Source organism: Xiphophorus couchianus, chromosome 5 (assembly GCF_001444195.1).
Source record: "Xiphophorus couchianus chromosome 5, X_couchianus-1.0, whole genome shotgun sequence".
Lineage (NCBI taxonomy): Eukaryota > Metazoa > Chordata > Actinopteri > Cyprinodontiformes > Poeciliidae > Xiphophorus > Xiphophorus couchianus.
The window spans coordinates 415,066-442,819 of NC_040232.1; the positions used below are offsets into that span (position 1 = coordinate 415,066).

The 27,754-nt window shown below is 48.2% G+C and overlaps 1 protein-coding gene across 3 annotated transcripts in view; it reads left to right on the top strand.

Moving 5' to 3' along the window:
* The window catches only part of c5 (complement component 5), a 33,660-nt gene extending 6,757 nt beyond the window's left edge, over nt 1-26,903 (top strand). Inside the window, exons 8-42 of one of the 3 annotated variants that reach the window (XM_028018164.1) lie at nt 36-144; nt 246-378; nt 452-567; nt 780-968; nt 1,173-1,376; nt 1,451-1,663; nt 1,751-1,900; nt 1,992-2,118; nt 2,191-2,256; nt 2,663-2,866; nt 2,944-3,022; nt 4,121-4,206; nt 4,307-4,446; nt 4,622-4,855; nt 5,005-5,065; nt 5,142-5,231; nt 5,309-5,521; nt 5,591-5,666; nt 7,252-7,411; nt 7,477-7,578; nt 8,240-8,411; nt 8,648-8,772; nt 9,050-9,130; nt 9,224-9,376; nt 9,457-9,519; nt 9,591-9,675; nt 9,767-9,806; nt 9,877-9,979; nt 17,844-17,918; nt 18,474-18,579; nt 23,125-23,208; nt 23,288-23,377; nt 24,834-24,923; nt 25,240-25,378; nt 25,448-25,666. In XM_028018164.1, coding sequence (XP_027873965.1) covers nt 36-144; nt 246-378; nt 452-567; nt 780-968; nt 1,173-1,376; nt 1,451-1,663; nt 1,751-1,900; nt 1,992-2,118; nt 2,191-2,256; nt 2,663-2,866; nt 2,944-3,022; nt 4,121-4,206; nt 4,307-4,446; nt 4,622-4,855; nt 5,005-5,065; nt 5,142-5,231; nt 5,309-5,521; nt 5,591-5,666; nt 7,252-7,411; nt 7,477-7,578; nt 8,240-8,411; nt 8,648-8,772; nt 9,050-9,130; nt 9,224-9,376; nt 9,457-9,519; nt 9,591-9,675; nt 9,767-9,806; nt 9,877-9,979; nt 17,844-17,918; nt 18,474-18,579; nt 23,125-23,208; nt 23,288-23,377; nt 24,834-24,923; nt 25,240-25,378; nt 25,448-25,580 — 4,291 coding nt within the window. In that variant the 3' untranslated portion in view covers nt 25,581-25,666. Of the gene's footprint in view, nt 1-35; nt 145-245; nt 379-451; nt 568-779; nt 969-1,172; nt 1,377-1,450; nt 1,664-1,750; nt 1,901-1,991; nt 2,119-2,190; nt 2,257-2,662; nt 2,867-2,943; nt 3,023-4,120; nt 4,207-4,306; nt 4,447-4,621; nt 4,856-5,004; nt 5,066-5,141; nt 5,232-5,308; nt 5,522-5,590; nt 5,667-7,251; nt 7,412-7,476; nt 7,579-8,239; nt 8,412-8,647; nt 8,773-9,049; nt 9,131-9,223; nt 9,377-9,456; nt 9,520-9,590; nt 9,676-9,766; nt 9,807-9,876; nt 9,980-17,843; nt 17,919-18,291; nt 18,357-18,473; nt 18,580-23,124; nt 23,209-23,287; nt 23,378-24,833; nt 24,924-25,239; nt 25,379-25,447; nt 25,667-26,270 lie in introns of those variants that run through there. The other 2 variants (XM_028018165.1, XM_028018166.1) reach the window with 2 other exon arrangements.
* Nucleotides 26,904-27,754: the final 851 nt, after the last annotated feature.

The window sequence follows — 27,754 nt, forward strand, 5'->3', positions numbered from 1 at the left end:
CCATGTTTACCCTGCGGTGCTCTGACCTTTGGCAGGTATCTCCATGGTGCTCCGGTGGCTGAAGGAGAGGTGTATCTGCGTTATGGATACGTCAGAGAGACGAACGCTCCTGTCATCATTCCCACATCAGTCACCAGAGAAAGAGTAAGGCCCTGACACGCACCAGTCTCAAAGACTTCTCTGGCGGCAGTTGATGAGACTCCTGAGAGACATCTCCAACATGGGGTTGGTTTGTCTCCTCTCAGCTCTCTCCGGCAGGTGAACTGGATGTGACCGTTAACATGCAGAAGGTCCTGCACAAACACGATGGACCGAGAGACCTGGACAGCCTGGTGGGAAGCTACCTGTATGTAGCGGTGCTGCTGAAGGAGGACACAGGTACGCTGACATCATATCACCCTGAAACCAGGTCCTCACCTACTCACCGTTTGGACTGGATGTCGCCCTCCAGGTGGGATCACTGAGGAGGCGGAGTTTGCTACTGTGAAGTTTGTCAGGTCACCGTACCGTCTGAGCCTCATCTCGACTCCTCCGTTCATCAAACCTGGACTTCCTTACAACATCCAGGTATGCTTCATGGAGTCACACCTGAAAAGTGTTTAACACTAGTTGGTCTGGGCTCCTTTTGCATGAATTCCAGACGTGCCCAGGAAACGGACCTCCACTGAGGCGTTCCAGGTGTTGAGTTGTTCCAGGACCAGAGGCAACATCTGGTTGGACCTTCTGACTCCCCTGCGGCCCACACCTTGTTCAGCTCCACAGGCCCTTTGTCTCTGCAGGTGTTGGTGAAGGATCACCTGGACAAGCCGGTGAGCCTGGTGCAGGTGCGTCTGGTGGAGCGTCAGCTGTTCATGAACACAGGAGGAAGCGAGGTTATGTCCTGTGGGGAGAGCAGAAGCAGTGGATCTGATGGCCTCTTGTATTTTATCTGCAACCCCCAGAAAAATGCAGTCAGGGCGCAGCTGAAGGTGAGGAAGATCTGTCACTCTAGTGCTGTGAAAAGTATTGACCCCTTGCAGGTTTATTAAGCTTTAGAAAGTGTTTTTCATATTCATTCAGGTTCTGTTTGCCTAATACTGAGCTTGATGAACTGAAATGTTAGGTGGGACAAAAACAGCAGATTTGTCCTTTTGGTACTCTTGGTGTAACTGGTCTGGTTGTTGTTGACCCAGTTTGAGACGGCGGACCCCACCCTGCCAGCTGAGAGTCAGGCCAGTCTGACCCTGGAGGCCGTGGCCTATCACTCCCCAAACCAACGGTACCTTTACATCAACACGCCCATGTTCGGCCACAGCCTCCGTGTCAGCCACTACGCCAACATCCAGGTGTACACCGCTGCTCCCTCCTACCTCAACATCAGGACTCTCAACTACTTGGTGAGGAGGCGGTCACACATACTGCTTCCCCTGTTGCCATAGTTACTGATGGCTTCACTGCTGCTCCCCCGTAGGTGCTGTCTAAAGGGAAGGTGGTGTTTTTTAATAGTCAGAACTTTGCCTCCAGCGTTGACAACAGACAGAACCTGAACTTCCTGGTGACGGCCTCCATGGTGCCGTCCATCAGGCTGCTGGTCTACTACGTCCTGGACGGAGAAGGAACGACGGAGCTGGTGGCGGACTCCGTCTGGATGGAAGTCAAAGACAAGTGTGTCAACGGCCTCCAGGTGCTGCAGTTTGGCTGCGTCTCTGGTTCATCAGCAGGAATTCCTCTGAAATGTGTCGGCACCGGCTAACATGGTGTTGTCTATCAGACCAACATCTTATTCCAGGAAAGACTCTACAAGCCGAAGGAGAACATCAAGCTGGACATCAGGACCAATCAGGGCAGCATGGTGGCTCTGTCGGCCGTAGACTCCGCTGTCTTCAGCCTACGACGAAATTACAGGGACCCTGTTTCCATGGTAACCGTCAGTTTGACCTGAGCTTGTTTGTTGCGTTGCTTTGAGCGGTGCCGTCGAGCGGCGCTCTGACAGGATGTACGGTGGCCCGCAGGTCCTTCGTCACTTCGAGCAGAGCGACTTGGGCTGTGGAGGAGGCGGCGGCAAAGACAACGCCGACGTCTTCCGATTGGCTGGCCTCACCTTTATGACCAATGCCAACGCCGCCCCCTCATCCAGCAGTACGTCCATCACTCAGAGTAAGGAATCAGAAACAATCATCATCTGCTCAGTAATGGCGGCTTGTTTCACAGATGAGCCGTGTACAGCCGCCGTTCGTTCAAAGAGACAATTGTCCAACGCACAAAAGGAAGCTAAAGGTACGATTCCACCATTGCTACGTCCGTCTGACTTTCCCGTTCCTAGTTTAATCCTCTTTCACATCTATATGTGTAATAACTAACTAAAGATAAACAAATTATTTGATTGATTGATTGGTCTGTATGTTTGGCTGATTTAGCTACAACATGAAACCATTTCAAAGATTCAAGAAAGCTTCACATATTAAACTGTTTGTGTGTGTAGAGGGGATTATTGGAACAAGCAAAGACAAAATAATAAAAAAATAAATCTCCCTGCAAACAGCCATGAAGATTTAAAACATCCAAAGTGACTAAAAACATAAAACAACAGAAACAAAAGCAATGCTGCAAAAACAGCCAAAACAGTTGCTGTTGTTGGTCGTCAGTCAGTCACCGGGTTCTGTCTGGGTCCGTCTCTCTGCAGCCAGAACTTTCGGCCCCAGGAAGAGCTGCTGCTTAGGGGGAATGATGTTCATGCCAAAGGGCATGACCTGCCAGGAGTACGCAAACCAGACCTTCCAGAGGCTCAGACAAAATAATGAAGGGTGCAAGACGGCCTTCAGGCAGTGCTGCGAGTTCTTCCAGCAGCACCTGGACCAGAGCGACAGTCTGGTTCTGGGACGTCACGGTGAGTTTGGTCGGTTCTGGTCCGTTCCTTCTGGACCTGACTGTGATGCCTGACTTGGTGTTTCTCTCCTGAACTAGGAGCAAACTTCGATGAAGCGCCGTTGTTGGTGAGAAGCTACTTTCCAGAGAGCTGGCTGTGGGAGGTGCAGCGTGCAAGGTAGCACAAATCAAACGCACCTCAACGGATCAACGCTTGTTTGGCGTTTGAGAGGAACTCGACTCTCTTCAGTTCTGTTAATATTAATGAACCACGGTGCAAAGAATATTCTATTCTGTCAATTATTGCAGTCATATTAGTTTATTTTCATTCAATTATTTCAATAATTATACATTAGAGCCTCCATATTCTAGGGGCGCTGATGGCGGAGCTGCTGCTGCTCCTCCAGATTGAGAGGAGTTAGCTGAGGACTTTCATTTCGTCTCCTGGATGGATTGGACATATTCAATATGTCGTTTTCATCCTTATTACCCAAGGAGGAGTGTAGGGCTCCTGATGGACCTGGCAGCATCCCAGCATAAGAATCAGGAAGATGTGATTATTGGTTCTCACTTAGAAATGACTGGTGGATAATTCCCATGACTCCAGAGTCTCTCTGCCTGGGTGGAGGAACAACAAAGTAAAGGTGGTGGAATAGCAGAGCTTGTCAGCATCAGACTGAAGGAGGTGAGCCCTGTTTACCTCCTTCAGGTTGCTGAGCAGTAGTTTCCCAGTGTTAGCTGGTCCAATCACCACGTCTCTTTCTTTGCTCTGAAAAGGTTTCAGCTGTTTGTGTTTCTGAAATGCAGACAGCTTCTCTTGGCAAGGCGGCAGTTTCTGCACTGCACTTCTTTCAGATCCAGGAGTTTATCAGGGAAGCATCTCACAGATCTATGAGACTGAATGACTGAGCGTCTAACCAGGTTGTTAGCAGCACAGGAGCTCCACAGGGCTCTGGACTCTCACTGTTCATTTTCTCTCTCGACAAGTCTGACTTCTGTCATCTGCAGAAATACTCAGATTACTCTGCAGTTGTTGGGAGAATCAGAGATGGACAAGAGGCTGAGTACAGAGATCTGGTGGACTGCTGTGAGAAACCCCTCAGTTTTGCCCTACAACAGCCTGGACTGGACAGACGACACATTTGGGCAGTCTCTACTTCTTTGCAGCCAGATGTTGCCCAGCTGTTGTGGAGACTCTGTAGCTTCTGTTTAAAGCACCGATCATCATGATCATCAGCTGGAGCAGCTAATCCAGCTTTGGTGTTTGTCTCTTCAGGTCAGGTCAACTGTCCATCAGCAGGACTCTGCCGGACTCTCTGACCACCTGGGTGGTTAAAGCCATTGGCATGTCTCCAGAGGGTGGTGGGTTTCCTCTCCATCTGTTGATCACTTCAGACCGTCGCGGTCCCCTCAGGGGCCTGCAGGAATGAACCTAACCGCCGAGTCGTTCTGGTTCTGTCAGGGATGTGTGTGTCGGATCCTGTGAAGGTGTCGGTCAATCAGCCGCTCAGCGTGGACGTCCCGCTGCCCTACCAGGTGGTCCGAGGGGAACAGCTGGAGCTGCAGGGCTCCGTCTACAACCAACAGGACGACAACATCAAAGTCCGTTCAACCACACATCCCATAATAAACACTCAGATCATTACTGCTGGCTGAGTTTACAGCTGATTCTTCCGATGACCAGCAGGAGCTCACTTCCTGTGTTCCTCTACGCAGGAAGGGGAGGGGCTAACACACCTGGGAGCGCTCTAATTTCTGCTTCCTCTCTGTGTCTCAGTTCTGCGTGACGCTGACGGTCGGCCCGGCGCTCTGCCTGCTGAAGTCCCGGCCGACGCCCAGGCAGGAGGGGCATCACACCACGGTCTGCACCTGGAGCATCCTCGCTGCGGGCGAGGTGGGCAAAGTGACCTTCACCCTGCTGGGCCTGGAGCCTGGAGAGCACACCCTGACCTTCACCCTGATCACCCAGTCAGGGGCCAAAGACGTTGTGAAGAAGATGCTGCGTGTGGTGGTATGTGAACTATGACGGACTCTACTTGGAGCATACAAAGTTTGAACCTGTCTGCCTTGTCTTGTTCTGGACACCGTTAGTCCTTACCATGTCAGCAGTTACCAGTGGTCAGCTTGGCTAAACATTAGTTCTGCTTTGGTTGTTTGCAGCCTGAAGGAGTGAGACAGGAAGTGAACTCCGGGGGAAGACTGGATCCTCAGGGACTCTACGGTTTGTGGACTCCATCTTGGTTCACCTCGAATCCTCGTCATCGTCTCACCTGCACTGGTCTGGATTCCTGCTCCAGGTTCAGAGAAGCGGACTGTGGTGCTGAAGAACATCCTGCCAGAAAACGTGGTTCCCAACTCGGCCGTGGAGAGACAGCTGACCATAAACGGTGAGACGAGGAGCGGAGGCGCCGCGGCTGAACTTCTTCAGGTCTGCAGAAATGATCAGGATGGTTGTTCCTAACAGGCGAGCTTCCAGGCGAAGTCTTGTCAGTCATACTGGACCCCGAGGGCCTCAAGCGGCTCCTCAGCCTTCCTCCTGGGTCAGCAGTAGCAGAGGTCGATAGGCTCCTCCCACTCATCCAGGTGTACCAGTACCTGGAGACCAACAGCCTCTGGGACGTCCTGGGAGAAAACATAGAGAAGAACTCCGGCGCGCTGAGGCAGAAGATCAGAGACGGTGGGGCGCCGCCGCCAGGGGTCATTCTGGAGATGATGATGATGATGATGATGGGTGGTGTGTCTGCAGGTCAGGTCGGCCTCACGTCCTTCAGGAACGGAGACAGCAGCTACAGCATGTGGATGAACTCTGACCCCAGCACCCTGTGAGTGGACCAGAACCTCCTGCCGCTCCACAACACCAAACCGATCCGATTACTTCACTGCCTCATTATCCAGACTTTTCATTCAACACGATTCTTCATGATGATTTCTGCTTCAATCTGTCGGAGTCCAAACGATCCTCCTGATCTGCTCTGGTCTGATCCATTAAATAAAGCTTTAGCTTAGCTGTGCTGTAGCTTTAGCTTTAGCTTAGCTCTGCTGTAGCTTTAGCTTTAGCTTAGCTGTGCTGTAGCTTTAGCTTAGCTCTGCTGTAGCTTTAGCTTTAGCTTTAGCTTAGCTGTGCTGTAGCTTTAGCTTGAGCTTAGCTCCGCTGTAGCTTTAGCTTAGCTCTGCTGTAGCTTTAGCTTTAGCTTAACTCCGCTGTCGCTTTAGCTTAGCTCTGCTGTAGCTTTAGCTTAGATGTGCTGTAGCTTCAGCTTATCTCTGCTGTATCTTTAGCTGAGCTCCGCTGTAGCTTTAGCTTAGATTCGCTGTCGTTTTAGCTTAGCTGTACTGTAGCTTTAGCTTAGCTCCGCTGTAGCTTTAGCATAGTTCTGCTGTAGGTTTAGCTTAGCTCTGCTGTAGCTTTAGCTTAGCAATGCTGTAGGTTTAGCTTAGCTGTGCTGTAGCTTTAGCTTAGCTGTGCTGTAGCTTTAGCCTAGCTGCGCTCTAGCTTTAGCTTAGCTCTGCTGTTGGTTTAGCTTAGCTTTGATGTAGCTTTAGCTTAGCTGTGCTGTAGTTTAGCCTAGCTGCGCTGTAGCTTTAGCGTAGCTGTGCTGTAGCTTTAGCTTAGCTGTGCTGTAGCTTTAGCCTAGCTGTGCTGTAGCTTTAGTTTAGCTGTGCTGTAGCTTTAGTTTAGCTGTGCTGTAGCTTTAACCTAGCTGTGCTGTAGCTTTAGCCTAGCTGTGCTGTAGCTTTAGCGTAGCTGTGCTGTAGCTTTAGCGTAGCTGTGCTGTAGCTTTAGATTAGCTGTGCTGTAGCTTTAGTTTAGCTGTGCTGTAGCTTTAGCCTAGCTGTGCTGTAGCTTTAGTTTAGCTCCGCTGTAGCTTTAGTTTAGCTGTGCTGTAGCTTTAGCCTAGCTGTGCTGTAGCTTTAGCGTAGCTGTGCTGTAGCTTTAGATTAGCTGTGCTGTAGCTTTAGTTTAGCTGTGCTGTAGCTTTAGCCTAGCTGTGCTGTAGCTTTAGTTTAGCTGTGCTGTAGCTTTGACGGCCGCCTGATTCCCTCCTTCATGTGTGCAGTTTCTTCTTTGTTGCGCTGCTTTCTGCACATGTGTTAAGCGATACATTCCAGTACCGTCTCCATGGCGACGTCAGAACGTAAAAAAATGGAGGCCTACCGACAGTGGATTGACTCTATTTTTTAAAATCAATTTTGGGACATTTTAAATAGATTCTGAATTGTAATAAATGAGAATTGTGATTCTTATGTGAATCAATTTTTAGGCGCAGTCCTATAAAACTCTAGATTTTAATGTTTTATTTGTTGTTTTCTGTGTTTTTATCATACAGTGCTTTGGCCTGTGGTGTTGTTTTAAAGTGTTTTATGAATAAAGTTGTATCTGTGAGCTGATGACCTTCCGTCCTGCAGGGTCACCGCCGAGGTGGTCAGGACTCTGTCTTTGGCCGACCCGTTCGTCTCCGTGGACCATCAGTTGCTGTCAGACTCTGTCAGCTGGTTGATCCTCAAAACTCAGCAGCCTGACGGCTCCTTCACGGAGCGGGCTTCCTCCAAGAACAGCCGGGTCATGGTCAGTTGGGTCGGTCGGCCTCCTCTGGCGGTCAGCTCCTCTGTGACCGTGGTTCTGGTTTCCAGGTTGGCGGCGCTGATGAGGAACAGACGGTCTTCGTGACTTCCTTGGTGCTGGTGGCCTTACACCGAGCGACGAGCATCAGAGACCCCATCCTGCAGCTCCGGGTGAGAACTGGGTCGTCCTAAACAGATGAACATCAGGGTCAGAGGTCAAAGGTCAGCGTGGGAAGGCCTCTGGAAGAAGATGGATTAGTTTTGTCAGTAGAATCATGTCTGAGCAGTTTGGATACCAGCTTTCGGTTTCTGTAGCCGCTGCTCTGTGGGCTCCGGGGCCCGCAGCATCACGGAGCCTCCACCGGCTGCTCATCAGCTGAGTTCACAGGTCCAGTTAAAGTCTCAGTTGTTTGTGTTTGTGATGGTAGAACAGAAGAGGATTTCCCAAACACCCAGCATGCAGTCTGCATTTAATGGTTGCCATGGAAACTAGTGGCAGAAACTAAGTTAAAGTCTGTCAGTTTTTCAGTTGGTTGAAAGTTTAATTTGCTGCAGGATGATGACGGCAGACGTCTCGTCTTCGTCTTTCCCACGTTGAACTTTAGTAGAGAAATTCTTCCGTGTGTCGCGTTATTTTCTTCCCTGGAAACAAGAAGTCTGGTTGAACTCTGGTTGAACAAATCACCTGGTTTGTTCTCACCATGAACTGAAAAGAACTGAGTCGGTTTTCGCTGAATCTCCTATGAACGGATTCAGTTTTTATTTTCATTTTCCGGCTGTTTTTTTTGTTCTGATCCATGTTGATTCCTCTCCTTGTCGTTCCTCCTCTCAGTTCCATGACAACAGCAAGCGTTTAGCAGCAAACTACCTTTCCCAGCATGCCCTGAATGTGAGGAGCATGTACGTGCGTGCGGTGGCGACCTACGCTCTGACGCTGCAGGACCCCAGCAGCGCGGAGGCCATGATGCTGCTGACCAGCCTGGAGCAGCAGGCGCGGCAGAAAGGTTACCTGCAAATGATCGTTTCATATTTATTCAAAACCAAGATTTCCTCTTCATGTTTGAGGAATCTTTGGGTTTGTTGATTCCTTTGATATATATATATTTTTTTTTTTTTCTTCTGTTGTATTTGTGTTTTATTCTGTTGTTTGCGTTGCCATGGCTTTGAACCTCTGGTATGTCTGGGGTCTTTGAACCCCTAAACATACCAGAGGTGTCATGATGCTGCTTTCTGTGTTCAGGGAACCCGGTTGTGCTGCGGTACTGGCAGGAGCCCAGCGTGACGGCTGATTGGCTGAAGCCTGATAAATCCAGCGGTCAGACGGTGGAGATGACGGCGTACGTCCTGCTGACCGTCCTGCTCAAGGTGCAAACAGCTTCCACTTCATAAGGCTGATGAAACCATTCAATTTACATTTATAATATCACACAATCATTTCCTCTCTCTGCCTGCAGAGGGCGGTGTTTCTGCCGTTCCTCTCTCTGCCTGTAGAGGGCGGTGTTTCTGCGGTTCCTCTCTCCGCCTGTAGAGGGCGGTGTTTCTGCCGTTCCTCTCTCTGCCTGTAGAGGGCGGTGTTTCTGTGGTTCCTCTCTCCGCCTGTAGAGGGCGGGGTTGCCTCAGTAACTTGGTTTGTCTCTTAAAGGGGAGGATCCATTACGCCAACCCCGTGATTTCCTGGCTGACTCAGGATCAGCACTACGGAGAAGGTTTCTACTCCATCAAGGTAAACGTGTTCCACTCCACCAGCGGAGGGCGACATTGAGTTCTACACCCAGCTCAGCTTCCTTTCTTCTTCGGTGGTGGTGTGTGACATCAGGACATGGCTCTGACCCTGGAGGCCCTCACAGAGTACAGCAGGGTCGTTCCTAGAGCTGCACTCAACCAGGACATCAACATCCGCTATAGCAGGCAGGAAGTGCTGAGCCGAGTCCAGCTGAGCCGCAGCCGCCCGGTGGCCCCGCCCCTCCAGGTGAGGCTGAGCCCACCTGGAGGGGCGGGGCCACAGCCCCAACAGAACTACTCACTTCACCTCCTCTGTTTCTGTCAAAGATAACAAAGGATGATGACATCATCGTGAGCACCGGTTATGGGAGGGGCGTGTCCAGTGTGAAGGTGGGAGGAGCTTGTTGTGGTCACCTGACAGGTGAGACGTCCTCCCAGTAACAGTCTGTCTGTGTCTCCAGATGAAGACGGTTTACTACCAGACTACGGCGTCCACGCAGACCTCCTGTAACTTTGACCTGACCATCGAGCTGGTCGGACCCATCAGTACGTCCTCCCCAAGGCCCTCGCCCCCCATGCTGGATTTAAGGAAATTCTGTTTGATCTTTCCACCTCATGTTCTTGCTCTGCTCCTCAGATGAAACCGTGCAGCCTCCTCACCTGGTCGCCTGTGTGAAGTAAGAAGGTAAAACCTGACCCGGTCGGCCCGGATCCTCAGTGGTGGACGCTGTGACCTTTGTGTTCCAGGTACCGACCTCCACCCAACGAGGATTACACCGAGTCGCTTCTGACCGTCATGAAGATCCAGCTGCCCACAGGCATGGAGCCGTACCTGGAGGACCTGAGACAGGTAATCAGCCTGGCAGGTAAACGGCCTCCAGACGCTTTGACGTCTCTCAGTCCGGTTTTCATGGCTACCATGGAGACCGCCATCGTTAAAGTGTTCAATGACATCCACATAAATACAAATCATTGAAGAAGTGCTGGTTCTGGTTCTGTTGGACCTCAGCAGCCCTGAATAGGATTACCACTCCCGGAAAATACCGTTAAATGTGGCGTCCCGTATTGGACCGATACATAACTGTCCGATAGACAGGCCTCACACACATCAACACTAAATGTAACAATAATGCCATCCATCCATTTTCTGTTCACCTTTGTCCCTAATGGGGTCAGGAGGAGCTGCTGCCTCTCCAGCTACGTTCCGGGCGAGAGGCGGGGTCACCTGGACAGGTCGCCAGTCTGTCGCAGGGCAACACAGAGACATACAGGACAAACAACCATGCACACACACACTCACACCTAGGGAGAATTTAGAGAAACCAATTGACCTGACAGTCATGTTTTTGGACTGTGGGAGGAAGCCGGAGTACCCGGAGAGAACCCACGCATGCACAGGGAGAACATGCAGACTCCATGCAGAAAGACCCCAGCCGGGAATCGAACCCAGGACCTTCTTAACAATGTAACAATAATGACCAAAATAAAACAGGAAATATTAAGGTCAACTAAATTCTGGTGGCGGGAGCTAAAGGACCCCAGAACACTACGGTTGCCTAGAGACGGTTGCTACGCCGCTACTATCAACCCGCGTCTTACCCTAACCCCCACCCGATACTCCGCCGTCCTCAGAAACAAAGACTGGCAGAAATCCAGACGTGAGGAGGAAGACGCTCATTCCAGGCTGAACAATGTCAGTGAGGATGGACGATGTGTCCATCGATGGACACAAAAGTGTCCGTCGTGGCGCCGTGTGCTGCTGTATGATAGACAGAGTGGATCAGGAGAGGAACCACAGACCCGTCAGAACCTAAAGAACCAGACATCAGAGTCTCTTCATCCTCAATCATCTCCTGAGGCTCATATGGTACAGAACATTTGATCATTGATCAGTTTTTCATTGAGCTTTTAGTAAATTATTAATGCTTTGATTATTTGCTTGGATGTTGAGTTTGGATGATACTTTATTTAATATGTAGTAGCATTAGCCAAAATTATATGAATGCCCATTTAAAGAACAAATCATGCTAATAGATTAACAGTACATTCATATTTCCAACATTAGAAAAGTTTGTTAGGACTTTCTGTGTGTTTTATTCAGAAATATTTATATATTTTATGAATAATTGTTCATTGGTCATTTAATGTATTATTTCACTATTATTTTATTAACGTGGTTTACCAGTTTGGATAACCTGACTTCCTATCAATGAAGAAAAATCATGCTAACCAAAAATGAACCAGACCTGCAGCCCAGGGGCGGATCTAGACGGGGGCCAAGAGGGGAACAAAAGAAATTATGCTAAATGTTTTTTGTTAATACTCAGTGGTGATTTTTTTAACCTTCACAATTTTACTTTAACAATGAATTAAACATTATACTGCTGCACTTTTAGCTGCTGTGTTGAGATGGGATTAGGGCTGATTCCTGATGATTCCTCGATTATTAAAATTCCTCCAGGGAAATTTATCTGCCTCGAAGCTTCATTAAATTATATTTTATTATTCAATGCGCCGAGTTCCGGCCGGGTCGTTATTTGCGTTGCCCGGCGCTCTCACTCCCGCCTGAGTTGTTGATGAAAGCTAAGTGTTAGCAGCATAAGGTCCAGTTTTCAAGTTCGGCCTGGGAGGATTTTATTGATTCATGATAATGTCCGGGTTTGTGTCGTTGTTGGGGGACCAATAAGCATCTTTAAAATGACTGGCGCCATGCCTGGAGTACGGCAGCTTTTCTCCTCCCGGAGCTGCTGGTTCAGAGCGAACGGCGGGACCAACTTGCAGGTGTATTTATACAGGTGAGCGGATAGACTGAACACGGCGGGCGGCTGAGCAGGTGATGGTTACAGTGTAAGTGTAGCTTTACGGACGAACCGGAAAATGTATTTCATATCGTCCCGGTCGCCACTAACGGATGGCGAAGCTCATCGTGGCGTTACAGAAATGATGCGTTTCTGTGTGTGATGAACGAAGGAGCCAAATCCCGTCGCTAACATGAACATGCAGCTATAAATGTCTGGGCAAGGTCAGAGTTCAGGTATTAAACTCACTGAAGATGAATACAGAAACCAACAGCTGGAGCATAGACATTTTTATAAGTGTATTTGTGAGCCTGCCTCTTTATTCGCCAGCTATAAGGGACCAGACTTGTATCATCAGCACCTTAATTCAGACGACAATTTGCAATGCAAAATATTATGCTTAGCGAGTTTTTGCAATGGGCAATGCAGTACTTAATTAATTTAGAATTATTTTTATATTTATGAATGAAATTGTGGACAGCATTGGCTTTATTTATTTGAAGAGTATTTTGTAGTTGTTCAGTACAAAATGTTGTATATGTGCAAAATATTTTATAAATAATGGGTTAGTCTGATGCTTGTACTTTCTGCTGCTAGCACTAGGCTAACACGTTAGCTTTGGTTGTATTTACCCAGAATGCTCTGTGCTGTAGTCCACTTCCTGCGTTCGGAGCCGTCTCCGGTCCGCTTGGCGTTCACAAACTGAACCAGAGTTCTCTTCAACCGAACCCAGACCGAGGTTTGGAGGACCAGAGGTCAGAGGTCGATTAGCGTTCACACCTCACCAACCGAACCGGAGTTTCTAGTTTCTAACTTTAATGGAAGTGGACTAAATGCTCCCATAGAGAACTGGGATTTTTTTGTTTCAATAGGAAGCTTCTCATTGAAGAGGTCAGAGGTCACATGTGGGGTTCCCCAAGTTTCAGTCCTAGGACCTCTAATGCTCAAAATCCACATGCTCCCACAGGCTCAGGTTATAACAGGAAATAAGATTAGCTACCATAATTACGCAGGTGATACTGAGCTCTACATTATGATGCCACCAGGTGACCTTTGACCCCATCCAATCAGTGAACAGATGCTGAGAACAGATAAATGTGTGGATGAGCCAAAACTTTCTCCAGCTGAACAGAAACAAAATTGAAGTTATTATTTTTGGACCTAAAGAGGAGGAATCTAGATCAGTGGAGCCCAAAGTGGGTCCTTTGGCCCGGCATCCTGGATGTTCTAGTTCCCTCCCTGCTGGTATAACAACCATTTCAGCAGGTCAATGTTCTCCTAATGATCCATCATTGGATCCAGGTGCGTTAAACCAGGGAGAGACTAAAACACGCAGGATAAAACACCAGGACCCATGTTGGACAGCCCTGATCTAGAGTTATAGATCTACAGTATTAGGATCTAGAGTTATAGGTCTAGAGTCAGCTTCAGTTGTTCCAGCTATAAACCAGAGATCAGGCTGACCTCTGACCTGACCCTCCAGATCCACAGAAGGTGGCCTTCTAGTAGCTGCAGAAGGTTTCCAGGATCAGGACTAATGAAACTCATCCAGGCGTTTCTGTAGTGGCTTTGACTCCTGCAGCAGCGTCTTCTCTGGTTGTTAACAAAGAAAAAAAATGTATATATATTTATAAATCAACCATACACATTTAAACCCGCTAGCATCATAGCTCGCATTGTGTACAGTCTTTCTTTTTCCCAAGATGGCGGCGCACGCAGTTGCAGCGGCTCATTGCTCTCTCGGTCGGTGCTATGCTATGATTGGCTGCTTGTGTACGTGTTGATTTGTGTTCCGTCATGTCGGACAAACAAAATATACAGTCGGGACGATCTCCTGACGATCGGTGCCCGCTACGAACTAGATGTTACAGCTGATTTTCAACGCTTGTTCAATATTCCGGGGGACATAGCGAGGAGCCCCGGGGCGCCGTGGATTACCATCCCAGCAGGGAGGAAGCGTTGGCGGCGTAGAGAGAGAAGGCAGAAGCGGGGCTGCAGGGCCGGCCTGCTAGCTAGGCTACGGAGGCAACCACACAAACCACCAGCCTGTTTCTCTCCAACGCCAGATCCCTTGCAAACAAGATGGATGAACTGAGACTACAGGCTGCATCTCACAGCGCAGTGAAGAGCTGTATTCTTCTGATCACGGAAACCTGGCTGCATCCAGACGTAGCGGACTCTGCCATCGAGCTAGCAGGCTACACAGTACAGCGCCACGACAGAACGAAGGACTCCGGTAAGAGCAGAGGAGGAGGCTCTGTGTACCTGAACAACACCTGGTTACTAACACAGCGACTGTCATCAGCCATTGCTGCCCAGACCTGGAGTATGTGACTGTTAGATGCAGACCAATATACCTCCCCAGAGAGTTCACCGTAGTCATGGTAACCGCTGTTTACATCCCACCGGATGCTAATGCTAAAACAGCTATTGGACTTTTGCATGGCAGCATTAGCCATCTGCAGAGCATCTATCCAGATGCTGTGCACATCATAGCGGGGAACTTCAGCCATGCAGACTTGAAGACGGCGCTCCCCAAATTCCACCAGCATGTAAAGTGTGCTACAAGAGAGGCTAACACTCTGGACAAAGTCTACTCCAACATCAAGCTAGGCTACAGGGCTAGACCACTTCCTCACCTGGGTCAGTCGGATCACCTGTCCCTGCATTTAATTCCTGGTTATGCCCCCCTCAGGAAAACTGCTCCAACCATCACCAAAACCATCAAATCCTGGCCCCAGGATGCGACACAGCAGCTGCAGGACTGTTTCGACAGGACAAACTGGGATGTTTTTGAACATCAGGACCTGGAGGTTTTTACAGACAGTGTACTGTGCTACATCAAGAACTGTATTGACACTGTAGCTGTGGATAAACACATCCGGGTATTCCCAAACCAGAAGCCCTGGATGACTCAAGAGGTCCAGCGACTGCTAAAGACCAGGAATGCCGCCTTCAGGTCTGGGGACAGGACCGTCTACAGTACAGCCCGAGTTAACTTGAAGAGCGGCATCAGAATGGCTAAGTCTGACTACAGGAGGAGGATAGAGGGCTACCTTGACAGCAACAACAGCAGGCAGGTGTGGCAGGGAATCCAGCATCTCACCAACTACAGGACCAACCTCGCAGCTGTGGAAGGCGACGCCACGCTGACAGAGGAGCTGAACCTCTTCTTTGCCCGCTTTGAGGTGAAGCCAACAGAGGCAGCCACACTACACCAAGCGACCCACAACACCACACCCCTCGTTGTAGAGGAGCACAAGGTGAGGCGCACAGTGCGGGCTGTCAACCCAAGGAAGGCTGCTGGACCTGACGGCGTCCCTGGACGTGTCCTGAAAGACTGCGCCGATCAGCTGGCTGGAGTCTTCACCAGGATCTTCAACCAGTCCCTAGCCCTGTCTACAGTCCCATCCTGCCTGAAATCTTCCACCATAGTCCCCATACCCAAGAAACCTCACATCTCCTGCCTCAACGACTACCGGCCAGTGGCACTAACCCCTGTGGTGACGAAGTGTTTTGAAAAACTGATCCGGGGTCACATCACAGCACTTCTCCCTCCTGGCTTTGACCACCACCAGTTCGCCTACAGAGCCAACAGATCCACAGAGGACGCTGTGATCACGGCCCTCCATGCTGCTCTGTCACATCTGGAGCAGCAGGGGAGCTATGTGCAGATGCTCTTTGTAGACTACAGCTCTGCTTTTAATACCATCCTCCCTCACAGACTGGTGGACAAATTGGGGGACCTGGGCCTCCCTCACTCCACCTGCATGTGGATCCTGAGCTTCCTGACCAACCGACAGCAGAGAGTTAGGGTGGGAAAACATACATCCACTGCCCTCAGCCTTAGTACTGGCTCTCCACAGGGCTGTGTGCTGAGCCCCCTGCTCTATTGTCTGTACACATACGACTGCACCTCTGCCCACCACAGCAACACCATCATCAAGTTTGCTGATGACACCACAGTGGTGGGGCTCATCTCAGGAGGCAATGAGTCCGCCTACAGGGGAGAGGTGGAGCGGCTGTTGCAGTGGTGCAGGGAGAACAATCTGCTCCTCAACAACTCAAAGACAAAAGAACTCATAATAGATTACAGGAGGAATAAAACGGACATTACACCACTAACCATTGGGGGAAAATGTGTGGAGAGGGTAGCTGATTTCCGTTTCCTGGGGGTCCACATTGAACAGGGCCTCACATGGAACATGAACACCTTGGAGCTGATAAAAAAGGCCCAGCAAAGACTGAACTTCCTGAGGGTTCTCAGGAGGAACAGCATCAAGGAGAAGCTGCTGGTGTCCTTCTACAAGTGCTCCATAGAGAGCATACTGACCTACTGTATCTGCGTCTGGTATAACAGCAGCACTACGGCTCAAAGGAAAGCTCTCCAAAGGGTTGTGAATACAGCCCAAAAAATCATTGGCTGCCCTCTCCCCTCACTGGAGGACCTGCACAGCGACCGCTGTCTAAGAAAAGCACAACACATCACAAAGGACACTTCTCACCCCGGACCTTCTCTGTTCACACTGCTGCCTTCAGGCAGAAGATACAGAGCAACCAGAACCAGAACCAACCGTCTCAGAGACAGTTTCTACCCGACAGCAATAACAAAACTAAATGCAATCAAAAACAACCATTAATCATCATGAATGATGGATGTGAGAATGTGGCTGTTCTGATTTATTAGGTTTTTTTGGGGGGTTTTTTACCAGTTATTTGTTAATTCTTACATTGTGTGTGAATTGTGAGACAGTTATTTTTTGTTTTTAAGCATATGTCGTCAAGATGGCGCCGGCGCAGCTGGCTGCCTGCAGACGCAGCTCCCGCCGTGTGTGTTTGTCTGTGTATATTTGCTGTAACCGATTAATGATCCGTGCTTGAAGAACCCATGGATCATCAGTTGGGCTTTCCACAATGGCTGGATGTGGTTTTGTCGATGTTCTCCGCGTTCGTCTGCTACTTTTTATACTCTTAGTTACGGAGAACCTCGCCGAGCGGAGTAGCGGCATTGTTTGCTCGCGTGAATGGCTGATTGCGCTGTGTAAGCCTCTGCTGCTGCCCGGAGATGGGCCTGTGGTTCCGGAGGGGTTACGGAGGAGATGACGGGGCTGCAGGTCTGGAGTTAAACGGAGGTAGTAGAGGAGACGGCGCAGGCCAGCGATACCGGCGATTATTGTGGGGAACGTGAGGTCTTTGGTAAATTGGACAGACGAAATCATGGCGCTGGTTAGGACCCAGAAGGAGTACTGGGAGTGCAGTATCTCTGCTTCACGGAAACCTGGCTGCACTCGCTTATTCCAGACTGCAGCATGGAGGTTCCCTGGATTTTCCTTGGTGCGGGGGGACAGGGACTTTTCCAAGAGTCGGAAGAAGAGGGGCGACGGGATTGCACTTTATGTGAGTGAGAGGTGGTGTAATCCCGGCCATGTTAACGTGAAGGAACAGATTTGTAGCCCGGACATTGAACTTCTGGCTGTGGGAATGCGGCCGTGTTATTTACCGAGGGAGTTTACGTCCGCCATTTTGATTGCTGTTTACATTCCCCCCATCAGCTGATGCAGCGGTGGCCTGTGACGTCATCAGCTCTGACACAGCCAAACTCCAGACTCAACACCCGGATGTTGTTATTGTGTCTTGTCTATTGTCTTGTCTCTATGCTGTAACTGCGAAGTAATTTCCCTGCAGGGATGAATAAAGTACTTCTATTCTATTCTATTCTATTCCATTCTATTCTATATGCACTGACTGATGGCACCTTTTAAATTTCGTTGTTCTTGTGACAATGACAATAAAAATTTATCTATCTATCTATTTTAAGGTTTACCTTAAATCTCATTCTGTGTTTTTTTTTATCTAATCTTTTGGTTTTATGAATTTCTGAGGAGATTCTGAACTTTTCTTCCTGCTGGTCTTCAGTTCACAGACGGAGAGTACCCGTCTATCTCCCACTATCAGCTCCAGGGAGACACCGTCATCATCCAGATGGACTCTGTGAGTACCTAACCCTCAGCTCTGGACTTTGACTAGGCTATATCAGCACCTCGCTTCTACTGGTTCAAGGTTGTGACCTTTAATCTTCCAACTGAGGCCTTTAGAGTCAGAGATGGAGCTCCTCGTCTCTCTGAGCTTCATGCTCTGACCTCTGACCCTGAGCTGAATCTTCCGGAACATTGAAACGGTTTCCTCTCTGGAATAATCCAATTTTACCTTTTCCTGTTATCTTAATTTTGTTATTTTATTTTATTTTAATTTTCTTCTATTTGCTTTTTAGTATTTAATATTTTTAACTTATTAATTTTAATTTTTAATTATTTTAAGTTCTTATTAGTTTTTATCGTCTTGGGAATAATCTTATTCTCTCTAGAATGACAGACTTCAGGTAGATGACCGTTGACCTTTCCCAGGAGCAGTTGCTTCTTTCAGGTCATCACTGATGTTTTTCCATCTTGGCATTGTGCTAACCTACACCTGATGATGATGATGATGATGATGATGATAAGAAACCTTCAACAGTATTTGTGTTATTTCCCATCTTTTGGCCCTCAGGTTCCCTCTGAGGGCTTCCTGTGTGTGGGGTTTCGGGTCAGAACCAGGTTTATGGTGATTGGTGCTGCTGAGTCCCTGATGACTGTCACAGAACCTCAGGACAAAGGTGAGCCTGCAGTGAATGCTTCTCGATGTGAAGGAGCAGCGGCTCTACTCTGAGTCCCTCCTGGATGACTGAGCTTCTCTCTAAGGGAGAGCCCAGCCACCCTACTGAGAAAACCCATTTCGGCTGCTTGTATCCGTGATCTGGTTCTTTCGGTCATGACTCAAAGCTCATGACAATAGATGAGGGTGGGAACGTAGATCAACCGGTAAATCGAGAGTTTCGCTTTTTGGCTCAGCTCTCTCTTCACCACGACGGACCGGTACAGCGCCCGCTTGACGGCAGACGCTGCGCCAATCCGCCTGTCGATCTCCCGCTCCCTTCTTCCCTCATTCGTGAACAAGATCCCGAGATACTTGAACTCCGCAGAAAGCAGAGGTGCTATCCTAAGGCCAATAAATCGGATCCCCTCAACACTTCAGCTGCGCCTAGAAATTCTGTCCATAAAAGTAATGACCAGAATTGGTGACAAAGGGCAGCCCTGACGGAGTCCAACTCTCACCGGGAAACGAGCCGAGGGACACGGTCGAACGCCTTCTCCAAGTCCACAAAACACATGTAGACTGGTTGGGCGAACTCCCAGAACCCTCCAGGACCCTGCCGAGGGTGTAGAGCTGGTCCAGTGTTCCACGACCAGAACCAGAACCGCACTGCTCGTCCTGAATCCGAGGTTCGACTATCCGACGGACCCTCCTCTCCAGGACCCCTGAATAGACCTTGCCAGGGAGGCTTAAGAGTGTGACCCCTCTATAATTGGAGCACACCCTCCGGTCCCCCTTTTTGAACAGGGGGACCACCACCCCAGTCTGCCAATCCAGGGGAACTGCCCCCGATGTCCATGCGATATTGCAGAGTCTAGTCAGCCAACACAACCCTACAACATCCAGAGCCTTAAGGAACTCCGGGCGGATCTCATCCACCCCCTGGGCCCTGCCACCGAGGAGCTTTTTAACCACCCCGGCGACCTCGTCCCCAGAGATTGGAGAGCCCGACCCAAAGTCCCCAGGCTCCGCTTCCTCAGTGGAAGGCATGTTGGTGGGATTGAGGAGGTCTTCGAAGTACTCTGCCCACCGGCCCACAACGTCCCGAGTAGAGGTCAGCAGCACACCATCCCCACTATAAACAGTGTTGGTGCTGTACTGCCCGAGTTTATGTCTCAGCGACCACCCGAGCCGCATGCCGCTTCGCCTGCCGGTACCCATCAGCTGCTTCCAGAGTCCCACAGGCCAAAAAGGCCCGGTAGGACTCCTTCTTCAGCCTGACGGCATCCCTCACCGAAGGTGTCCACCAAAGGGTTCGAGGGTTGCCGCCGCGACAGGCACCGACAACCTTGCGGCCACAGCTCCGATCAGCCGCCTCGACAATGGAGGCACAGAACACGGTCCACTCAGACTCCATGTCCCCCACCTCCCCCAGGACATGTTCGAAGTTTTGCCGGAGATGGGAGTTAAAGCTCCGTCTCACAGGGGATTCCGCCAGACATTCCCAGCAGACCCTCACAAGCAAGTTTGGGCCGCCAGGTCTGACCGGCTTCCTCCCCCACCACCGGAGCCAACTCACCACCAGGTAGTGGTCAGTGGACAGCTCCGCACCTCTCTTCACCCGAGTGTCCAAGACATACGGCCGCAGATCCAATGAAACAATGACAAAGTCGATCATCGAACTGCGGCCTAGGGTGTCCTGGTGCCAAGTACACATATGGACACCCTTATGCTTGAACCTGGTGTTCGTTATGGACAATCCATGACGAGCACAGAAGTCCAACAACAGAACACCGCTCGAGTTCAGGTCGGGTGGGCCGTTCCTCCCAACCAGGACCCTCCAGGTCTCACTGTCGTTGCCCACGTGAGCGTTGAAGTCCCCCAGCAGAACAAGGGAGTCCCCCGGAGGAGCACTCTTCAGTACCCCCTCTAAGGACTCCAAAAAGGGTGGGTAATCTGAACTGTCGTTCGGCCCGTAAGCACAAACGACAGTCAGCACTCGGCCCCCCACCCGTAGGCGGAGGGAGGCTATCCTCTCTCGTTCACCGGGGTAAACCTCAACGTACAGGCGCCGAGATGGGGAGCAACAAGTATGCCCACTCCTGCCCGACGTCTCTCACCCTGGGCAACTCCAGAGTGGAAGTATGTCCAGCCCCTCTCAAGGAGGCTGGTTCCAGAACCAGAGGTGACTGTTAGAATAATTATCTAAGTTCATTTACTTGTGAGTTTATTTGAAAGGTTATGTTTTCATATTATTATTTTGTGTGTTGTTTACTTGACTCCTTTTTGTCTGTGAAACACCATTAACCATTTTAGGATGTTTGCCTGGAGGCTAGAGACGTTTACACATTCCTGTGGTATCAGCTTTCTGTGGGGCTGATTGGTTGCGGTCAGCCCCATGCCCTTGTAAGGGCATGTCCACAGAAGGTTCCAGAACACCCTGTAGAAAAAGGTCATTGGTCAAATTCTTTGTGTGACTATGTGAAAAAGCCCAACCTCCTTCCTTGTATTTTCTAATAAAGCCAAATGCGGACAAAGATCGGGCAAAGTTGATCCCAGACAGTGTTTGACAGCGGCTTTCCGCGTCTGGGCTCAAATTCTCCTCTTCTGCAGAAAAGAAAAGTAATTGTGTTTCTGGTTGAATCTTTGCAAGTTAGGAATTAAAATAAACTTATCAGTGACATTCCACGTCCCAAGAGCCAGCTTCTGCAACCAAGGGTCAGACCGGCAGGGCCCCCTCCCTGGGCCGCCACCCATCACACAATGCACCCGACCCCTTTGGCCCTTCTCACAGGTGGTGGGCCCATGGGAGCGGGAACCCATGTCTCTGGCCGGGCTCCATGGGTAAAAGCCCGGCCACCAGGCGCTCACCATCGTGCCCCTCCTCCAGGCCTGGCTCCAGAGTGGGGCCCCGGTGACTCGTGTCCGGGCGAGGTCCAGTGTTGTTTCTCATCATTGGGGTCTTCAGGCTGCACTTTGTCTGGTCCCTCACCTAGGACCTGTCTGCCTTGGGGGACCCTACCAGGCGCAGAAAGCCCCAGACAGCATAGCTCCTGGGATCATTGGGGCCCTCAAACCCCGCCACCACGATAAGGTGACAACTGTCAGATCTATAACCTCACATTCTCGCTGGACAAAAATAAAAACACAAGGAGACAGTTAAATTTCTTACAATTGAACGGAGAACTCTGCCCAGGGACATCACCTTATCTCTGTCTCCAGACCAGTTCTAACGTGCTCCTTTGCAATTGCATATTTATTGAGTCGTGGTTTAAGTTACAAATCTTTTGCATGGAAGGTGCGGAAAACAGAAAACACAGCTGACAACACAGTCAGTCACAAGTCACTACTTAAACAATGGTGCCATTCTGCACCAGTTCCCGAGATTCTCTGGGTCATAAAACTTTGACCCTTAGTCTTTGGTGTTCTCTCCTGCTAGGTGTCTGCTCCAAACATCTTACACATAACACACATGTTCTGAGAGCAAACCTAGATTCTCACAGTCCTTCAAGTCTCCTAATCTTTAATATTTATATTTATATTTATCTAAAAACCTAACAACAGCCCAAGGAGATGCTGGGACATGTAGCATTATATTTGGACCTGAACTGTCTTCTTGTCAGTCAGTAACTGAATGTTAAAGTTTTGCTCAAATTTTTCAGATTAAACTGGATTATTCTGATCTGAGCACCGCTAACTAAAAAGCTGGCTGCGCTAATGCTAAAGCTCTAACTGTTAACATTACATGGGATTTATTTGTGGCTAATGCCAAAATGCTAAATTCACCCATGTTGCCGTCTATGTGTTGATGACGAGCTTCAGGAAGTGATTCTTTGGATCACATCTTTAACTCCCGCTCTCAGTTTTATAGTTGTTTAGTTTTGCTAACTCTGTTGCTGATTTAGCCTGATTAGCTTCTTAACAGTAAGTATCCAAATCTTCAATAAAAATGTAAAACTTTATTCAATGGAAAGTTTACAAAGCAGCCAAGTAAATTAGCGCTTCATAATTTATACAGAAAATTAATTTAGGAGAATCTAAGTGCTCTGAAGGTTACCTGTTAGCAAAGCGCTAAACAGTAGATTGGCTCCGCTGTTAGCGCATTAGCTCAACATTAGTTGAATAACAGCAATCAGAAATAGCCAGCATATGCTAGTAGGTGTTAGCTGGAAAATTGACAGATATGTTAGATTTTATTCTGTTTTCAGGTTTTTTAAATTATTCAGTGTGTATTATTTTAATACCGGAGGTTCTATTATGAGATCCATTTGATTTAATAATTCAACCCACCATAAGTCTCCATACGTCGGCTGTATCCGGGTAGTAGCTAGCAGTTAGCAATGTTAGCTTAAGGTCTGCTACATCTTTGGGTCCTACTGTTCTCCCAGAGCGAACCTGCTTCAAACCCACTCAGGCCGTTAATATTTGGCCCTACCTGAGAACGGTCCCGGTTCCCAGGTTTCCAACCCATTTTAATGTTTTCATTGAGCAAATCTCATAAAATCTTTTTTCTCTGTTTCCATGTTGAAGAGAATCTGCTGCTAACCTGCAACGTTTCTGTTTTCAGGCAGCCTGTGCACCAAGCAGTTCTCCAGCCAGCAGCAGAAGCTGCAGCGCCTCTGTGTGGGCGAACAGTGCCAGTGCATGGCAGGTGAGGCGGGTTTCTGCTCTGATTGGCTGGCTCCAGCTGCAGCTGACCTTATTAAGCTGAGTGCTGTGTGACCTTGTAGCGGCGTGTGCAACCTATAAAGGGAGCGTGGACTTCAACCTGACTGCAGCCAAACGCATCGAGGAGATCTGCCAGCCGCACATCAAATACGGTGAGAGGCTGGAAGCTGATTGGCTGCTTTTAGCTGCAGCGTTGTTAATAACAGATGGAGGTTCTCGGATCGGATTGTTATCGGAGGTTAAAGATGACATGATCTGGTCACACCAGCAGCTCTAAACTCACCTGGATGGTTTATAAAGTTAACGGAATTGTGAGACAATAATAATCTAATATGATTTAATTATTATGTTGGAAAAATCCCAACATGCCCCCTAGAGGCTCCTGCATCTGGTCCTCAGCTCTCTCTCTCAGTGGCCCCGCCCTCCTCACAGCAGAACTTTGGTCTGATTGGCCACAAAGCTGCCATGCAGCCAATCACATGTGAGGATTTGGGATCATACCATAATGTGAAAACAAATGGGGGGCTGACCAACAGCCAGGTGAGGAGACCCAGAAATATAACTGATGATTAGTTTAAAGAAGTTATTTATAATAATAATAAATTATTAGGGCTACACAGTGGCGCAGTTGGTAGCACTGTTGCCTTGCAGCAAGAAGGTCCTGGGTTCGATTCCCGGCCGGGGTCTTTCTGCATGGAGTTTGCATGTTCTCCCTGTGCATGCGTGGGTTCTCTCCGGGTACTCCGGCTTCCTCCCACAGTCCAAAAACATGACTGTCAGGTCAATTGGTTTCTCTAAATTCTCCCTAGAGTGTGTGTGTGCATGGTTGTTTGTCCTGTATGTCTCTGTGTTGCCCTGCGACAGACTGGCGACCTGTCCAGGGTGTACCCCGCCTCTCGCCTGGAACGTAGCTGGAGATGGGCACCAGCAACCCTCCCGACCCCATTAGGGACAAGGGTGAACAGAAAATGGATGGATGGATGGATAAATTATTATGGGTGTGTTTGGTAGATTTGAGGTGTTTCAATTTGTTTTTGTTTTAAAATTAAAAGTTTGCTTGAAATATTACAGAAAAGTAATAATATCTGGATTAATGAAAGAACAAATACATTAAATTAGGGAAATATGAGGCTTCTCATAAAAACACTGAATGCAAAAGGATTTATTAATGTTCAAACGTTCATATTTACCAAGTTAAGCTAAAGTTTGAGGCTGCAGATAACAAAGTAATATCCATTTTGGAGCTGAACGAACCGGCCTTCCCGTCTCCACTGGATCAGATCTTTCACTGATTATTGATCTGGTGATTCTAACAGCTAACTGCTAGCAGGTATGCTGCTGGCGCTAGCTACATAAATCACTTTATTACACCTTACTACACTTCCTCTTCCTCCACTGATTCCACTGACTGTCATTTTATAAACTTTGACTTTTACCTCAGTGTGTGAAAAATAAATGTATATTTCATGAAAACATGTTTCTCTCTGTGTTTCTGTAAGAACCAGTTGTTGGTTGTTGTTGTGAGGAATACCAGCTCCAGATCAGACCATTGTTCCCAGTTCGTGTTAAATGGTTGGAACCTGATTGGTCTGTCTGCTTCCTCTGTAGCCTTCAATGTGACGGTGAAATCCTCGGCAGCAGAGGGAGATTTTATGACCTACACAGCCACCGTAGTTCAGGTCCTCAAGAAGTCTGAAGGTGAGACTCTGCTTGTTACCATGGAAACGCGGTAGCAACCATGGATGCCGCTGCATGGTCTTTCACCCAGTCACTAACATCAATATGGAGGAAGAATGACTGAAGTTTAGTTTTTTTATTCACTTTTTTCTCTTGTAACGCTTCATGAGGAGCTAAGTGGAGCTAGCATGGAACGTAGCGCAGAGTCAGAGAGGAAATGACCCAGCAGACGGTGTTCTGGTTCTGTGACTGAGATGATCTGGTCTGGCTATGTTGGTCCAGTAGAACCGGGTCCTTCCTGACTTTACTCTGACTCTGGTTCTGGTTCTGGTCCCAGCGCTGGAAGCGGCCGGTCCGGGCAGCGACCTGGACCTGGTGAAGAAGGTGACCTGCAGCAGCGTGGATCTGCAGAACAACCAGCAGTACCTGGTGCTGGGCTCGAGGGGGTCAGAGGTCACGCAGGGTGGCGGCTCCAGGTGGGTGGTTCTGCCCAGGTTCTGCTCAGCTTGGTTAGGGTCTCACCTGTGATGTTTCTGGACCTGCAGGTACCGGCTGCCTCTGGACTCGGAGGCTCTGGTGGAGCTGTGGCCCGCAGCTTGTAGTTCTCCAGAGTGTCAGGACTACAACTCCCAGCTGGGGAGCTACGCTTTGGGCCTGCAGCTGTTAGGCTGCCCCTGACCTGTGGACCGGGTCACTTCTGGACCCGGTTTAAAGGTGAATGGGTCCGAGGCAGAACTCTGCATTTATTAAACATTCATTATTAATACAGATGTATTTTTTCTAGTGTTGGAAAATTAATAAATTTATTAAACAAAAAAGTGTTTTTATTCTGCTGTCATTGCTGCTAAAAGATGGCGGAGAATGAAATTAATCTGGATTATCATCAGAAGTTTTGAAGGGGTCAAAGGTCACCTGGAGGCTCAGGTTCTGCAGCAGCTCAGAGTTTATTCTGAGATTCATCCGGTTCCTGACTGAAAACATAGAACAGCAGCAACATGTGGGGGAGGGGAGGGTAGCAGATCAAGAGGTCTCTGGTTCAACTCCAGATGCTTCCTGATTTCTGGTTAGGAAAAGAAAACAGAAGAGAAGAAACCTACATGGTTGTAAACGAGTTAAATCTGGAGTAAAAATCTATGGAAACCTGTTCATATTCATATTCCTTTATTTAACCAGGTAAACCCCGTTCAGATCTAGATCTCATTTTCAAGAGGGACCTGGGCAAAAACATCTGCAATACATAGCAACCTGGCTACAAGATAAAAACAATTAATACATATGCACAAGTATAAAACAATAAAAACAATTTAAAAACAATGACACTGTTTCATAGAATCTTGTTGTCCATCTTTAAGAACTGATCGAAATAAGTCCAGTCAAATCATTTCCAACATCTTAAGTTCAGACTGCAGCTGATTCCAGGCTGTGGGGTAAAAACACTGAATGCCTGTTTCACTGTTTCAGTTCGAAACGTGGAACATGCAGAACAATAATGTTATTGGAGCGAAGAGAACCGACAGTTCTATGTAGGAGAGTGGATAAATATGCTGGGGTTGGACCGAGTAAAGATTTATACATCAGGATCATTCAATGATTGTTTCTCCGTTCACTTAAAGGAGCCAATCAGCTTTTGCGTACAAATCACAATGATGTGTCAGACGTCTGCTACCGGTTATAAACCTTAAAGAGCAATGATACACAGTATTTAATGATTGAAGACATTTGGTCGAAGCATTCATATATAAAACATCTCCATAATCCAAAATTGGCAGGAATGTTGCTGCTACCAATTTTCTTCTAGCTTTGAGTGTAAAACAAGATCCATTTCGATAATAAAACCCAATTTTCATTTTCAATGTCCCTAGTAGATTTGCTATGTGATTTTTAAAAGAGAGTTCATTATCTAGAATAAAACCAAGATATTTATAATTACTGACAAACTCGATTTGTGCTCCAGCAGCAGTGGTCAGCAATAGGGAGGTTTCTGGTAGTTTTCTAGCATGTGAGAAAATCATTGCTTTTGTCTTGTCCACATTCAAAACCAACTTCAGAGTTTGTAAACGTGTTTGAACTACATTAAAAGCAGACTGCAAATACTGTATTGCCTGCGATAGTGATGCAGAATAGCAGTATATTATTAAATCGTCAGTATAAAAATTGTAAAAAGCATTTGACAGATTGTCACACAAGTTATTTATATCAATAGAGAATAAAAGCGGACCCAGAACTGAGCCTTGAGGTACGCCATTTAAAATAGTGAGAATAGAAGAAGTGACACCAGAGAATTAAACTCTCTGGGTTCTGTTTGACAGATAATCAGCTGCCCACATGGTAGCTTGATGCTAGAGCCCAATCCTGTGTAGAATTTCAATTAAAAGCTTGTGATTTACTGCGTCAAATGATAAATCAATAAATAAAGCAACACAATGTTTTTTGTTATCAAGAGCCTGGATAAGATCATTACAAACCTTTAACGTGGCAGTAACAGTGCTATGTTTTTTTCTAAAACCAGACTGTACATTTTGTAAAACACAATTAGAATCTAAAAAATTCTTCAATTGATTTGCAACTAATTTTTCAAAAATTTTGCTACGATACATAGTTTAGAGATTGGTCTGTAATTGTTTGCCTGTGATGATTGTTGGGAAGCTGGAGTTTTGGTTTCTGTGGGGCTGCTTTTCTTGTCTCTAGTTATCCACTAGATGGCGCCAGGAGGCTGTGTTGTCCAGAGGGCGGTCTCAGGTGTTCAGCCGTCACACCTGCAGCCTATCAGTCATCAGCCAGTGTTTAAGAGAATCCTGTCACCAGTCCTTCGATGCCTGAGTGTTGCCGTTCATGGTACTCTGTGCCCCTCA